The sequence below is a fragment of the Epinephelus lanceolatus genome, chromosome 11 (assembly GCF_041903045.1).
Source record: "Epinephelus lanceolatus isolate andai-2023 chromosome 11, ASM4190304v1, whole genome shotgun sequence".
Taxonomy (NCBI): Eukaryota; Metazoa; Chordata; class Actinopteri; order Perciformes; family Serranidae; genus Epinephelus; species Epinephelus lanceolatus.
In genome coordinates, this window is record NC_135744.1 from 22,629,557 (window position 1) to 22,643,683 (window position 14,127).

Here is a 14,127-nt window from a genome sequence, read left to right on the forward strand (position 1 = left end):
AGGCGGAAAATTGGGCACCTTGGATCAACTCTCCAATCCGGCAGTGTAAAAGGGGCTACAGCTTCCAGGTCTGTCACATGAAGACATGGGGCCCAAAAAGACTTTTTCCCATAAGTTTACAATGTGCAAGAGATGTCTGTAGAAACGTGGATACATTTTTTAAATGAGCACCACAACCCACATGAAATTACTTGTTTCCCTATATGGATTTTATTTATTTGGTCCGATAACATTTCTGAGGTCTAAATGAGCTGCATGATTAAATCATGCTATCTCCATACAAATTAGCTGAAGGCTAAAGAAGAAGTTATCTGCACGGCCACTGTAAGTCTCTATTTCCGCCTGCTCTATGGGCACCAAGACACAGAAGGTCTGAGTAATTTCATAACACAGAAATCATGTATCCGGCTTAATGTGCCACTGAGCAATGTTAATGGGAATGAATGAAGTCCCACTTCCCTACGCTGTATCTAGTTCTCTTTATACATCATGGTGTTAGCAAGCAACCTGACATTAGCTAACATTTGCCAGCTAAAATCACAATAACACAAAATATTTCACGTCTGTGTGTCCTCTAGTAGTTTTTTCAGCACAGGGGAAACTGAATCTGTGATATGGGGCACTGAATTGGATGAATTTACTGTTTATCAGACCACAAATGAGTTAAGCTAGCACACCGCAGTCCCTCCACCTCACTCCCTACCACTTGGACACGGACACTTTTTTTGCCCACAGGAGAGAGCGGATGGCAGCTCCAGAGACCTTCAGATAGCGCCTGTAGCAACTTAAATTCAGCCAGTGCAAACTCCAGTGCTGGGGGTCACACCTGGCTGGTGGCCAGTAGCAGCGCGAGGTCTAACCTGTGTAATGGCAGCAACAGAAAGTTTGGATATCCACCCCCTTGCCACTGGGTCTTGCACTGGCTGAATTAGATTAACTACAGCTTTAACTGAAGGTCCATCTCCAGGCCGCCATAGCAAAACCTTTATAGCAGAAAACACAGCATGTGTGGACTTTGTATTGGTGGGGGGTGCTGGTCGTTTGTTGGCGTTAGCGGACTGCATTTCTAACATAACGTCAACTAGGTGTTGCACACTGATGGCACTGTAGTGGAGCTGAAGAGAGGCAAGGTACTTGAGAGCACACATAACCTCACATCCTGAGTCCTTTACATAGAAATCAGTCCCAAGGTTGTTACAGGAAACCAAGTTTCAACAGAAGAGAGATTCACTCATACCACTATCATTGTCTCACACCACCATTTTTCTCCTGTACCTTAATGTCTCTAATTCGTTCTATTTTCACAGGCCAGCCAGTTGGGAGTGTACAAGGCTTTTGTGGACAACTACAAAGTGGCGCTAGAGACGGCAGTGAAATGCAGCCAGGCCAACGGCCAGTTCCAGAAGATATCTGAGGTGAGTTTATCTTCCAATGATGATCACAGACTCAAAAAACGGTTGACATTATGTAAGCAAGACATGTCTGAATAGCACATATGCAGCATTTATTAGATTCTGGGCTTTTGTTTCTTTCTGTAATATGAGGATTTGGTGTAATCTTGTCCCATAATCAGAGTCGCTGTGTGTGTATAGAAGGCAGCATGATTACCATAAACACACAAAAAGAGACAAATTCTTGCTGCTTCAGTACAGAACACATTTTCCTTTCGTCCTGCACCAGTGAAGCTTATGGAGGAAAAAGCTGTAACTATATATTTAGATTTATTACCACAGCAAACTTGTCTTAATAGTAAGTGAATTAAACAATCTATTTGGTCTCAGGTGTCTTAAACCGTCACATTAATCCTCTTCAGTAAAGTGAAGGAGAGAACAAATGCACATGGAGCACAGAGGGGAAGCAAGATGAATCAAAACATCCTCTTTTCGACAGGAAGCAACAGTGTTTATGGGAAATGTGGTTTTACTTTGAGGAACACCAGCTTAAAATACAATTAACACATACATTGATGTTAAAATATGTTACACCCAGCAGCCTCTGGGCAAATGAGCAGTGCAGCTCACAACAGAAGGTTTGGGCTATTGTAAATAGTTGCAGCAAGGTGGATATATTTTGAGTTGAGAGCTCATGTAGAGGAAGGTGGTGATCTGGGGTGCTAAAATCCTCCTGATTGCTTTGAAGGTGTTACAGATGTTAATTAACAAACCTCTGTGACTGAAGCGATAACCCTGATAAAGCCTCACTTCCTTGTTTCCATGCTAGATTTGTACATGGCTGTACACTTTAAATTTGCATAAGGGATACTTACATTCAATCTGTTATGGTAATTGTAGCTTACCTTGAACAAAAATACGGGGTCAAGATCATACGTTTGGTATTTTTCAACCTGGATTTTCCCATATTTTTGAGTCTAAGTGACTAATGGGAAATACAGTTTTTGAAGTTGGTTCAGTATTGAGCGAGACCACCGCAGCCTGCAGCAGCAAAACAGGCTGCAATGTAACCTCACGGGGCATTGTCATACCATCAATTTATGTCCAGTAAAAGTGCTTGTTTTTGCCACTGACAGGCTCATACTGTTATTTAAAGGGAAATTTCGGTTTATTTCAACCTGTCTCCTCTCATCCTAAATTTGTTTCAAGTGACTAGTGACATAAAAATAATAGTTAGCATGTTAGCCGTTAGGCTAGATACAGCCGGGGCGCACACCTCCACCTGGAGTAGTATCCAGCTGGGCTTTATCTAGAGCTCGCGAGATATATTTCGATATATTTTTTTTGGAAAGCAGAGCTAGATGGTAAACAAACATGGCACCACACTGGTAAGGTAAGACAACACATTTACATGTCGTTTTCTGTATGTTCTCTGACATTTATCCTAACGATATGAGGCGGCCTTTGTGGGAAAAAAGCTTGTTTAGTGGACTAACTTTGCACTTGAAGGTTGCCCATTCACTTACGTTTTAACAGGTCTGACGCTACTATGCGCCCCGGCTGTATCTAGGCTAACAGCTAACATGCTAACTATTATTTTTATGTCACTAGTCACTTGAAACAAATTTAGGACGATAGGAGACAGGTTGAAATAAACCGAAATTTCCCTTTAACAAAAGGTCTATCTCTGTGGGGATCATTTCTATAATGTGGCCAGACACTTAGAATAACAATCTGAGCCTGTCAGTGGCAAAAATCAAATATATTTATTGACTTTTGTTCTTTTTACAAACAACATCCAGAGGTATGGAGTCCATATTTCCATGAATTGTCTCTTTGTATACTAGAAGAAAACACTCCATGATTATATTGTGCCAGTTTGCCTTAGAAGGTGGTTTGTCACTTATCCATGAATCCATGAAAATATGTTCTAAAAACAAGCACTTTTAGTGGACATAAGTTGACAATATGAACATGCCCTGGGTGGTTACATTGCAGCCTCTATTGCAGCGGTTCTAAAATTGTTGTTCCCATTAGTCACTTAGACACAAAAACATGGGGAAACAGAGTCCAGGTTAAAAATTACCAACCGTACCCTTTGCAACCGTCAAGTTTAGATGCTATGGAGGTAGTCACCTTAAATTTATAAATATAAAACCCTCAATTTCCTGTCATGTTTTTGACCTTTTACTACCCAATAGCACTGTAGAACCTTCACAGCCTGCTTGCATTAAAGTTACATACACACATACTTGTAATACATTTCTATTAGTGGATTGTACTCCTGTCTTTTGCTGTAATTGTGATTTCCAATACAGCGCCCCATCGCAACACTAATCCAAATGCAATGTACGGCAAAGCAATCAAAACCTTAATGAATATAATAGCACAGTCACGCTGTAGAGATGTGTTGCTGGCTGTAAATATGATTTATTATGAGGTAAACTTGTAAAACTTGTATTGTCCAGACTCCTTCAGCTGTCTCAGTCTGCTGCAGTGACCCTATACTTCTTCATTAGTTCTATCAGCCTCAGCCAAGCAGAAGAGAGCGGTGTGTGTGTGTGTGTGTGGGAGCGAGAACGTGGTTGTGTGTGTATAATTAATTAAATTGATCATTCCGCTCTTTTCTTTCAGAACCTCAAAGTAAAAGGTCCTAAAGACTCCAAAGATTGTACCACGACTGTCTCGATGGAGGGTAAGTGTTAGTGTGTGTATGTGTGTGCGTTCTTGTCCGTGTGTGTCAGTGTGTGTCTGGTGCGTTCTTGTATTTGTGTATCTATTTGTGAGTGTGCGTGCACGTCTGTCTCGGCTTGCTCGCTGCTTTAAGACTCCGGTCCTGCCCCTTCTACTTGTGTATGCAGTGGCGGGCTTTGGGAGGCAAACGGGCACATGTGTGAGCACTTTCTCTCTCTCTCTCTCTCTCTCTCTCTCTCTCTCTCTCTCTCTCTCTCTCTCTCTCTCTCTCTCTCTCACACGCGCACACACACACACACACACACACACACACTTGCTCTCTCTCTTTAACTCCCCCCCCTCTCTCTCTCTCTCTCTCTCTCTCTCTCTCTCTCTCTCTCTCTCTCTCTCTCTCTGTCTGTCTCTGCCTGAGAAAGGAGGCAGTGAGCAGAAGAACAGAGTGAGGAGAGGACATGAGGGATATGGAGGTGCTTCTGGTCCTCAGACTGTGTTGTAACTGCACATACGGTAACGACTGCATGATATGAGCTGCCGCCGCTCAATGTAGGCGACTTGGGAGTGCTGTTTTTCCTTTTTCTTGCCATTTTTCTAGAATGACATCGTCGCTGATTCTACGGTAGATTGGTAGTGCACTGTGTTTGCTGATGTGAAGTTGGGACAAGGGTTGATTCGGGATACCGGCATAACTGATGGGTATTTGGACCTTTGTGAAGTGATGCTCGTGATGCACAAATAGTAACTGTCTGCTAATGATGTTGCATGTACATGTAGCTCACGTAATGAAGTGATAAAATTAGTTTCTTTTGAAGCGTTCTTTTGTGTGTCTGCTGAGTGATGATCCGTTAGAATATGTAGCTCACCAGGACTGTCAGACTGCAATTGTTTATGTCTTTTAATTAAAATACAGGATATACAGCTTTTTTTTTTTTTTGAATGTGTGTGTGTTTAAAAGCAGAGCACGTTTGGTCTGTATAAGGACTGCTGCCCCCAGACTGCTCCTCATAGGGAATACTTATCACCAGAGGATTGGGACAAGTCTGATCAGTGTGTGAGCGAGTTTATGTGTTAGGCAGCTGGTTGTGCTCTGGCAGTACCTTGCCAACTTAAGCTGTTTTGGGGGAATTGGCACAACTGAACCAGGGGATAGACCTCCAGAGGAAAGAATGAAATGTGCTCTATCCAAACATGAAGAGCAAATGATGGGGTTTTGTTTGGCTGAGAGAGGGTGGGTGAGTGTTCACATGTGTGTACCTGTGAAGTGTTAATTAATGCACCATAAATGAGGGGGGAAAAAACAAACATGCTGGTTGTTATAATCACACCAGTTTCTCATTTTCACTGCTGAGACTGTGCTATATCACACTACTATATGACTGGTCTGCTGTACCATAGGTTACCACGGTAGATAAGTAGCATGAAGCTGGTGTCATATTCCCTCAACAATCAGTGTTTGTCAGCACCCAGGGCAGTTGCTTTGATTACTGTTTGTATTGCGGTTCCTTAATTACTTGGTGCGGTAGGCGAGGGGTTTCTCTGGCTCAGCTCAGCTATTGTTTCCTCTTTCTTTTTCCTTCATATGTTTTTTATCATGCTTTCCTCCCCATGCTCATCCACCCATCCTCCTCGCCTTTAACATGATCTAACTGGACCCCAGCCAAATGAACTGACTTGTGCTTTTGTGTGTTTTCTTCAGTCAAATAAGTCAATTTGTCAGGCTTGTTTACATACTGGTTTATCTGCCAGCCACTTTCTAATGAATAGATGCATACAGAAACACAAGTACTAAATCAAACATCTGACATCCTGTTTTACATGTAAATGGGGACTCCTGCTCCGTACCCCGACTGTTTTCTCTCCATTTTCTTAATCCATACATACCCTCTCCCTATCTGTCATTCTGCCATCTTCATTTTCCCGCTCTGCCCTCCTCATCCTCGACATGGTTCATGCCTAACACTGGTGTCGGCTGAATGTCTTGCCAAATAAAGTTGGCAGTCCCCGTGTCCTAGCTGTAGACCGGTGCAGTATGTGTCAAAGACTTTGGTCTACCCCTCCATAGAAAAGACAAACTGTCTGTCTGTCAGCCAACTCGTCCAGGCGACCTTGAGAACAGGACCAATCACAGGCATCCCACTGTGACAGGTCATCGACTTCCAATAATCTGCTTCTCTGTCTGATTCTCCCTCACTATCTTCTCATCCTCTCGTCCTGACTTTTGACTGAACTTTGAACTTCGCTGTAGAAGGTGTTATTGATCTTTCTGTAGCCATTGAGCGACCTTGTCCAGGCTGAAATATCTCAACAACTGTTTGATACGTTGTAATCTCTCAGTGGGCTTCGGTTTCATGCAGGTAAACAGTCCATGTGGGGAGTCAAAGAGGTTAAACACAATGGCCGAAATGCAATGTCATCTCTCGACTCCAACTCCGTAGAGAATGTGAAGGTGACTTCACAAGGTGTTAAATCTTTGCGAAGGGGCGCCATCTTGTATGGATCACACCGTGTTATTGCGCCTGCTACATGGTGAAGCAACGATATTTGGACAAACTATTTAAGATAAACAACATGGATCCATATGACTTGGCAGCCCAAGGCTGGATTATATACCCTGATGCACTAACGCCACTCACATAATTCATAAACTATCTCATTTTTGGACTGAGTGCATACACTTTGGTTATAGGGAGAACAGAGCATGTACTTCAAAAGATGGCAGGCGCGTCCTTTACAGTGTTACGTACCTTCAAGTTTTCTGCTCTTGCATCTTAAGTTGCTAATCGGACTGTAAACAATGATCTTTGCACAGAAAAAGAAATCTTGGCACACTGTACAAATGTAGTCTATTTTCCATTTACTATATCCGTTATTAAGAAATGCGCTGGCCACACCGGAACTCCAGGGGCTAAACTGTCATCAGACTGACAGTACATTGGTTCCAAAAATTGTGAGGATTACAAGGAGATTTTGTACAAACATTCATGATCCTCTGAAGATGAATAATACTGACTTTGACGATCCCATAACTTTCCATCTATCCCCATCTCCAGGTCAAAATTTGTCCAATACTTTATGACCAAATACCTGCAAACTAATGACATTCCTATAAGCCCCATCAGTACTTTGTGTTTAATGCCAATTAGCAAGCGTTACATTCTAAACCAGTGAACATTATTATTGTTAAATCTCCTTAGAGCTAGAGTGCGGGACTTAAGTATATAAATGAACGACCGTTACATCCAAGCCCTCGCAAAACCTGCCTAGGATAGCTCTCTGTATTTCACTGTATTCCAATTTGTGGTGTCTGGTGTCGCTGGCGACTTCTCCTGAGCTGCTGCACCAGAAATAATTAGTTTTACGTCAACCTGCCAGAGCCAGAGGGAACAGGGGACACCAATGCAACAGAGTGGCAGCTAGGAGTCTGGCAGAAGCTAGCTAAGAAGCGTCCAAAAAAAGGTATGGATGCTCCAGATAAAAAAACAAACTTGGTGTTCAGAGAAAGGATTTTTTTTCTATAGTTTGTTTGCTTGTGGGTCTATAGTTTTTTTTTTTTTTTTGTGCCAAGTGTTTCTTGTTTTTTTGCTCATTTTGTTTAATTTGAATGAGAAGTGTCAATTTTTTAGTTGATGAAGTAGGGGAGGAGGACTCAAATAAACTAAATTAAACTTGAGACTAAAAACAACTTGAAAAGAATGCTCCCAGGGACGGGGAGATGTGGCGAGTTCGCCTGCAGGCATACGTCTTAAGCATGCGTTGATAGTGTTTGTGTACTTACTGTCGCTGCCAGAGGGGGGAGACAAATGTCTTGCACTGCTGCTTTAACTTTCCATCTAGAACCATCTTCAGGTCAAAATTTCCCCAATATTTTACTTTCTGATCAAATACCTGCAAATAAAAATGACATTCACATCAGCCACAGCTGAACTGTGTGATTAGTGCTAATTAGCAACTGTTAGCATGTTAACATGCTGAACTTAGGAACATGGGAATTGTTACCAGCTTAACATTGACGTTGTCACTGTGAGCATGCCGCCTGACTGCATACAGACTCTTGTTTTCAAATAGATCCCAGTTGCAGTAGAATTTCAGACACACAGCACAAAGCGGGACATAAATAATCAATACATGATGTACTGACTTGTACAACCAGCTAGCGTACTCCCAACTGATGTCCTCAAATGTACTGCACTAACAAAACTGGAAGTAAAATTGTACCCATGGTAACCTAAAGTCACCTAAAGTAGCTGTACTTGAGGTGAATATAAACCTGCACTCACACAGAATTAGAGGAGTTTTCAGCCCTTGCAGACAGAGCAGGTCATGTAGTAAATCCTCCAGGAGGTAACGGTATTGGTTCAGTGAACCAGGACCGTAGATGGAGGCCGCATTATTAATGACCATAGGGTGGAGAAACTTCAAAGAGCATCAGCAAGACCCTCTAGAAGATTCTCTTTGGTCTTATATAGTAGCTGGGTGTGTGAGTGTGTGTCCGTGTGTATTTGAGCATATGAGGATGTGTAAAGTTTAATATGACAAGCCCTATCAGTAGATCCGAACATGTTCCCTGTAGGTTTCTGCTCGCGCCCTTTCATTTCTCTTAGTTGAAGGAGGAGGCGAGAAGAAAGGAGGACGAACACTTAAAAGTAAGCGTACAGAGGCGGAGAAGAAGTGAGAGACAGCACGTCCGTACTACTGTACAGCTGATGGGAGCGATGTTCAGTGGTTTAAACAGATGAGTGTAGCACTGTTCCTGCGTCTCTGTGGGAGCGGAGCACTGTCTGTCTGAGACAACCTGCCCTGCATACAGAAGGCACAGCACTTCTCTTTGTTTCACCTGGCTAGCTTTTCTTCCCTTGGTTTTAAAATCAGTCGCTTTAAGTCTGCACTGTAATGAATGGAGATTAGCTTGATCATTTAGTGGAACGCTGTCAGCTGGTTTCCAGATTCTTGTGCTCTTGCTGATGTGGTTTGCTTTTATTGCATAGCCTTTTTTGATTTCTGAGTGCATGTGCGGAAAAACATTATTATACATTGTTTTTTTACAATGCTTCGTGACACCGGTGGCATTATTATTTTAAGACCTTGAGACGTTTTTGGCATTTCATTAGATGACTGCTGCAATCCAGGTCTGACTTCTTCTTTTACATCTGTATGTGTGCTTGCTTCTTATTCGTGTCTCCCCAGGGGTTCTCACATCTGCCACCCTGCCTGCCGCCCACCCCCATTTTTTCCATTTTCTTTCCATCTTTCCCCTCTGTCCTGTCTGTGGGAGTTTCTCACCCAGAGCTGTCATGTGTGTCAGACCTGCCGCTGTTCGCATCAACCCCGCAGCAAAGCCGGAAACCAGCCAAGTGTGGTGGTGCAGGCTTAAACTTTGATTTGGAGATAGGAGCAGTGCTGTTTGGGCACGTGTCTGTGGTTGTTGCACTTTCTATATAAACATGCTTTCATTTGTGCTGTTTTTGTGTGCCTCAGTGTTATTCAGAGGGACTCTTAAAGTCCATCGTCCAGGCTGTAGTTTACCTAGTAGCAGCCTAAATATGCAGTGGAAGCAAACTGTTTGAGAACCAATAGGAGACTGCAGCATCGACCACGGAGGTGGACTGCATGTTAAGCAGCCTGGCTCTGGACTTCTGTGTGTGTGTGTGTGTGTGCCCATTCCTTTGTTGTGCAGAACAAACTGAACAGCCCCCCACCTTCAACCTTTCAACTTATAACAACACACGTACAATCAGATTTCTTTTTTTAAAATAACAATAATATCTTCTGTTGTTCCCGCATGGACCTCAAAGGTCAGGGACAGCTGCATGTATCGCTAAAAGGCGCTTCAGCAGTGTGGATGCTTGTTGTCATTTAATCCTTGTCCAAACGTACACGGGTATTTTTTAAAACATAGCTTTTTCTAAGCATTTTGGCTTTAGGTCCGAACACAAACTGCATTTTCGGTCACTGAAGACAGACCTTTGTAAAATTCCAGAGTCTAGAAGAAGATTTTCAGAAGCTCAGATTTTAGTGCTGACAGGGGAAAACTGAGTTCTTGGCTTGTAACGTCATAGTGTGTGCTGTTATCTTCTTTGTGAGGTGTCAGAAATGAAGCACAATAGTGCTAGCTCTAACCTTGCTAACAGGACTTTTTACATGTGTACTAATAGAAGTTGTAAGAATGCGCTACAGAGGTCACTGCTCCAGATAGCCTTCCAGTAATAGCTATTTTTCAGGCTACTGATTGGCTTTTTTGATAACAAAGGAGGGGGAAAAGTCAAGAGAATATATAACACAAAGGCTAAAAAATACTACGAAAACCAAAGAGGCCCATTTTTGCTGTCTTTTTAGCAGGGGTACAGGGGAGATAACAGGTCAACATTAGATTCCACATGTAAGTGGTTTACATCATATGAAAGGAGGGAACCTAAAGATTAATTTGAGAAGCATCTCATCATAAATCTGTTACTGATTGATCATTATGATGAATAAGTGTACGATTGCTATTCCCATGCTCAATTATGTACCACAAGTTTTTGCAGTAGTGGTGGGGTTGATAGCATTTGTTACCAAGATCGAGAATTTGTAAAAACAAACAAAAAAGGGGTCAAAAATCCCTCCAAAATGCCACATCAAGACACCAAGACTTTGAGGAACAATGCGTGTGTGTCCTTTTGTATCACTCTGTGTCCCTTCTCACATTTTTGCGGGTCTGTGGGAGTCGCAGGGTGGATAATTGATATGTTGACATGTTCAAAGCTGATCAGATCAAATGGATGGAGAGAAGCAGCTGCTGCAGAGGCTAGTTAGACCCAGTTTAGACACAGTAGAATGAACGGTTAAGTCTCTCCATCAACGTGCCTGATGTTCTGCTGCTTCACCTGTGCCAAGAGTGCGCTCTGTGCTCGATAGTGTGGTGCTATAAATAACCAAACTTATAGATATATTTTAACAGCACTTCTAATGAACGGTTCAGCTCCAAAAATAGAAAATCTTTTTGTGGTGGCAGATGTTTTGATTGTGGCGGGTTGCTTTGTCCTGAATGAGAAAGCTGAGTGGTTTTTGTCCAAATCTGCATGGGCCTAGCATACAGTAGGCACGTCCATAAAGGGGAGAAAAATAGAACTCATTTACATTCAGATATCTTGAGGTGAGAGGTCAAGGGACCCCTGTGTTTTCCCATTTCCCAATGTAATGACTTTAAAATCGCCGTCTGGTCCTCATCAGTGCTCGGGCTGCTGTGTTCTGAACAAGTTGTAGGCGGCTGAAATCATATCACCTGTCAGACTATAGGTGCCATGAGTCGGAGTATTTGTCCTTGTTGGAGCAGTGGAACTGTGACCTTGTGTATGTGTTTGTTTGTTTGTTTGTGTGTTTATGTGTGTGTGTGTGTGTGTTTGTTTGTTTGTTTGTGTGTTTATGTGTGTTTGTTCGTTTGTTTGTGTGTGTGTGTGTGTGTGTGTGTGTGTGTAAGCAACACTGACTCAGAGCCTTCCTCTTCTTTTGTCTTCCCACAGCTCTCCTTTACAAGCCCATTGACCGTGTTACCAGAAGCACCCTGGTCCTTCATGTGAGTATGCTGCTCGCACTTACTGTACACGACTTTAAGGGATCATTTCGTCCAAATGACAGAAAAGACAGGAGAGAAACTCCATTCACTTCCATCATATCGGTGTGTGGAGACAGATAACTCAACACACTGGCACATATAACCAGTGGTGGAAATGAACTAAGTACATTTACTTGAGTACTGTATTTAAATTTAAGTACAATTTTGAGTAACTCATAGTTTACTTTCATATTTCATTTCAATGCTACTTTTTACTCATGCTATTTACTACTATGCTAATATGCTACAGTATTAGTTACTTCTCAGATTTAGAACTTGCATAGAAAATATACTATAAACTTATAAAATACACAACAACCAAACAAATCTGGTTGGAGCTCTTTGTAATGTTTCAGATGTCAATGAGTTGTTAGTACTTCCAATATTTCACAAAAGGCAAAGTTTAGAGTTTTACTTTTTGTTTTTCCTTCCCCTCACATTAATCATCTCAGGACCCCTCAGATTTATCTTGTGACCCTTTGAAAGGGGGCCGACCCCCAGGTTGAGAAGCACTGGACCAGCTTCAGCAATAAAATGCAGCTTACTTGCTGATGCATCAATATTAACAATAACAATAATATATCACATCATATGTCACAGGGGACATTTTACTGCCGAACCAGGGGTCAGTTGCACAAAGCACCTTAAGTTTGCTCCTTAAGTATGCCACTTAAAGCTCACATGAAATACCTCGCCAATAACTGACTGGAAAGATCCTGTTACATAAATCCACAGAGCCATCATTAATTGTGAAGGGACTGGAAGAGCGCAGCTTTGGAGCGTTGAGTTATCCAACCCTAGACGGTCACAGTCATTAATGGACTTCTGGTAAAATTCAAAATCACCTGCTCATCATTAAGCGTGTCCAACAGGTTCCTCCAGTCATGGAACACTCTTCTCAGGATGCCTTAATTTCTCTCATTTATCTCCATAAGCTCAACCATGTTGTGGTTAAGATGGAGTCGAGGGTAATTTAAGTTTTTGTCTTTACTTTGGTTACTAAGGTTCTTTTGTGCAACGGTTTAACAAACTTTAAGCATAAGTATAAGACCAAGATAAGGAGAAAACCTTAAATCCTTAAGGACTAAAGGATGTTTTGTGCAATTGATTTTTTTATTCTTCAAGAAAACCTTATCTCGGACATTAAGGAAAATCTTAACTCAAGGTTCTTAGTGCAACCAGCCCCGTACTTTTACTTTTGATACTTGGAGTACTTTTAGTTGAAAGTACTTTACTTTTCTTAAGTAGGTTTTTAAATGCAGGACCTTTACTTGAAATGGAGTTTTCTGGTATAGGATATGTGAAGGTACGTCACGCCGTATTGCATGCGAGTGCCATCTTGTTAGGTATGTGCTCTGTTGATTGGCCTGCTACGGTAGTTACCTCCTTATCGTATGTATTTTGCTTGGTGTTATACCCTAACAAGGACAAAGAGTGGAGAGCCATCTTTCCTTTGCAAGTATCACTGTGCTCACACAAAATTGTTCATGAGCTTCTGGACATTTGTAACTTTAAAACTTATCCAAAGGTAATGCAGTTAGTTCAGGAAATAGGTTTATTGTGATTACTTTTTGAAATATTGGCATTGCAATTCAATTCCTCTGTATAGAGTCACTTTTATTTCTCTTTTTCCTTCTACATCAGATTTGACCAAGGTAGCTTTTTAATAAACGAAACGAAAGGTTATCGGGTAACCATTGTAGCAGAGCAAATTCCTCACAAGATCTGTCCCAAAATTTTAAAACGCATGATGTCACCCTCACAGTCCCTATTCTGATGCGTAAATGATCTTTTCCACCACTGAATAAAGTAAAACAATAAAAACAACATGGCCAGATAGCACAAGAGGCAAGTGAGAAAATATGTGTTGTTGTGTCGCTCCTTTGTTTTGCATGTTGATGAACTGATCACACACACACACACACACACACAAAGCAGAATAAACAGTTTCTACCAGAAAGATTTCTGATGATAGACTCGACATTCCTCTCAGCAAATCCACTCTGGAGAATAAAATGTTGTCTCTCACACATCTTAATTCTCCATTAGTGGCTCCACACAGCAGCCCAAGTGCTAAAAAAATCAAAGCCTGCTTTTTGTTGTTTATCACAGTGTCCTCGCAGCCTAAATAAACCGACCTCTTTGGATGAGTAATAGTAATTAAGTGGGAACCGCCAATCAAGCAAGCAGAGATGCCTGGATGTGTCGAGTTATGTTACGGGAATTTATTGCACGACTACTTTTGCATAAAGCTGTCAGAACAACAACATGCCCAGTGCATCTAACGCTAGTGTGAGGGATTCTACGAAGGTCATTTTCCTGTCTTTTTATGCAAAGTAAGAGAAAATTTGTTTGTTTTGGAACGAAGACGGCATCTCAAGTCTCTGTTGTCAGCTGTCCTGCTCACCCCGCTGCTATGCAGATGAGAGCACCTTCAATAAAAACAAGGAAATG

General features: G+C 41.9%; 1 protein-coding gene across 4 annotated transcripts in view; it reads left to right on the plus strand.

Annotated features, from left to right (window-relative positions):
* abr (ABR activator of RhoGEF and GTPase) overlaps positions 1-14,127 on the plus strand; it is a 209,596-nt gene that overhangs the window by 107,675 nt on the left and 87,794 nt on the right. For all 4 annotated transcript variants that reach the window (XM_078172357.1, XM_078172358.1, XM_078172359.1 and 1 more), the window contains 3 exons: positions 1,308-1,415; positions 4,026-4,086; positions 11,582-11,634. In XM_078172357.1, coding sequence (XP_078028483.1) covers positions 1,308-1,415; positions 4,026-4,086; positions 11,582-11,634 — 222 coding nt within the window. The remainder of the gene's footprint in view (positions 1-1,307; positions 1,416-4,025; positions 4,087-11,581; positions 11,635-14,127) is intronic.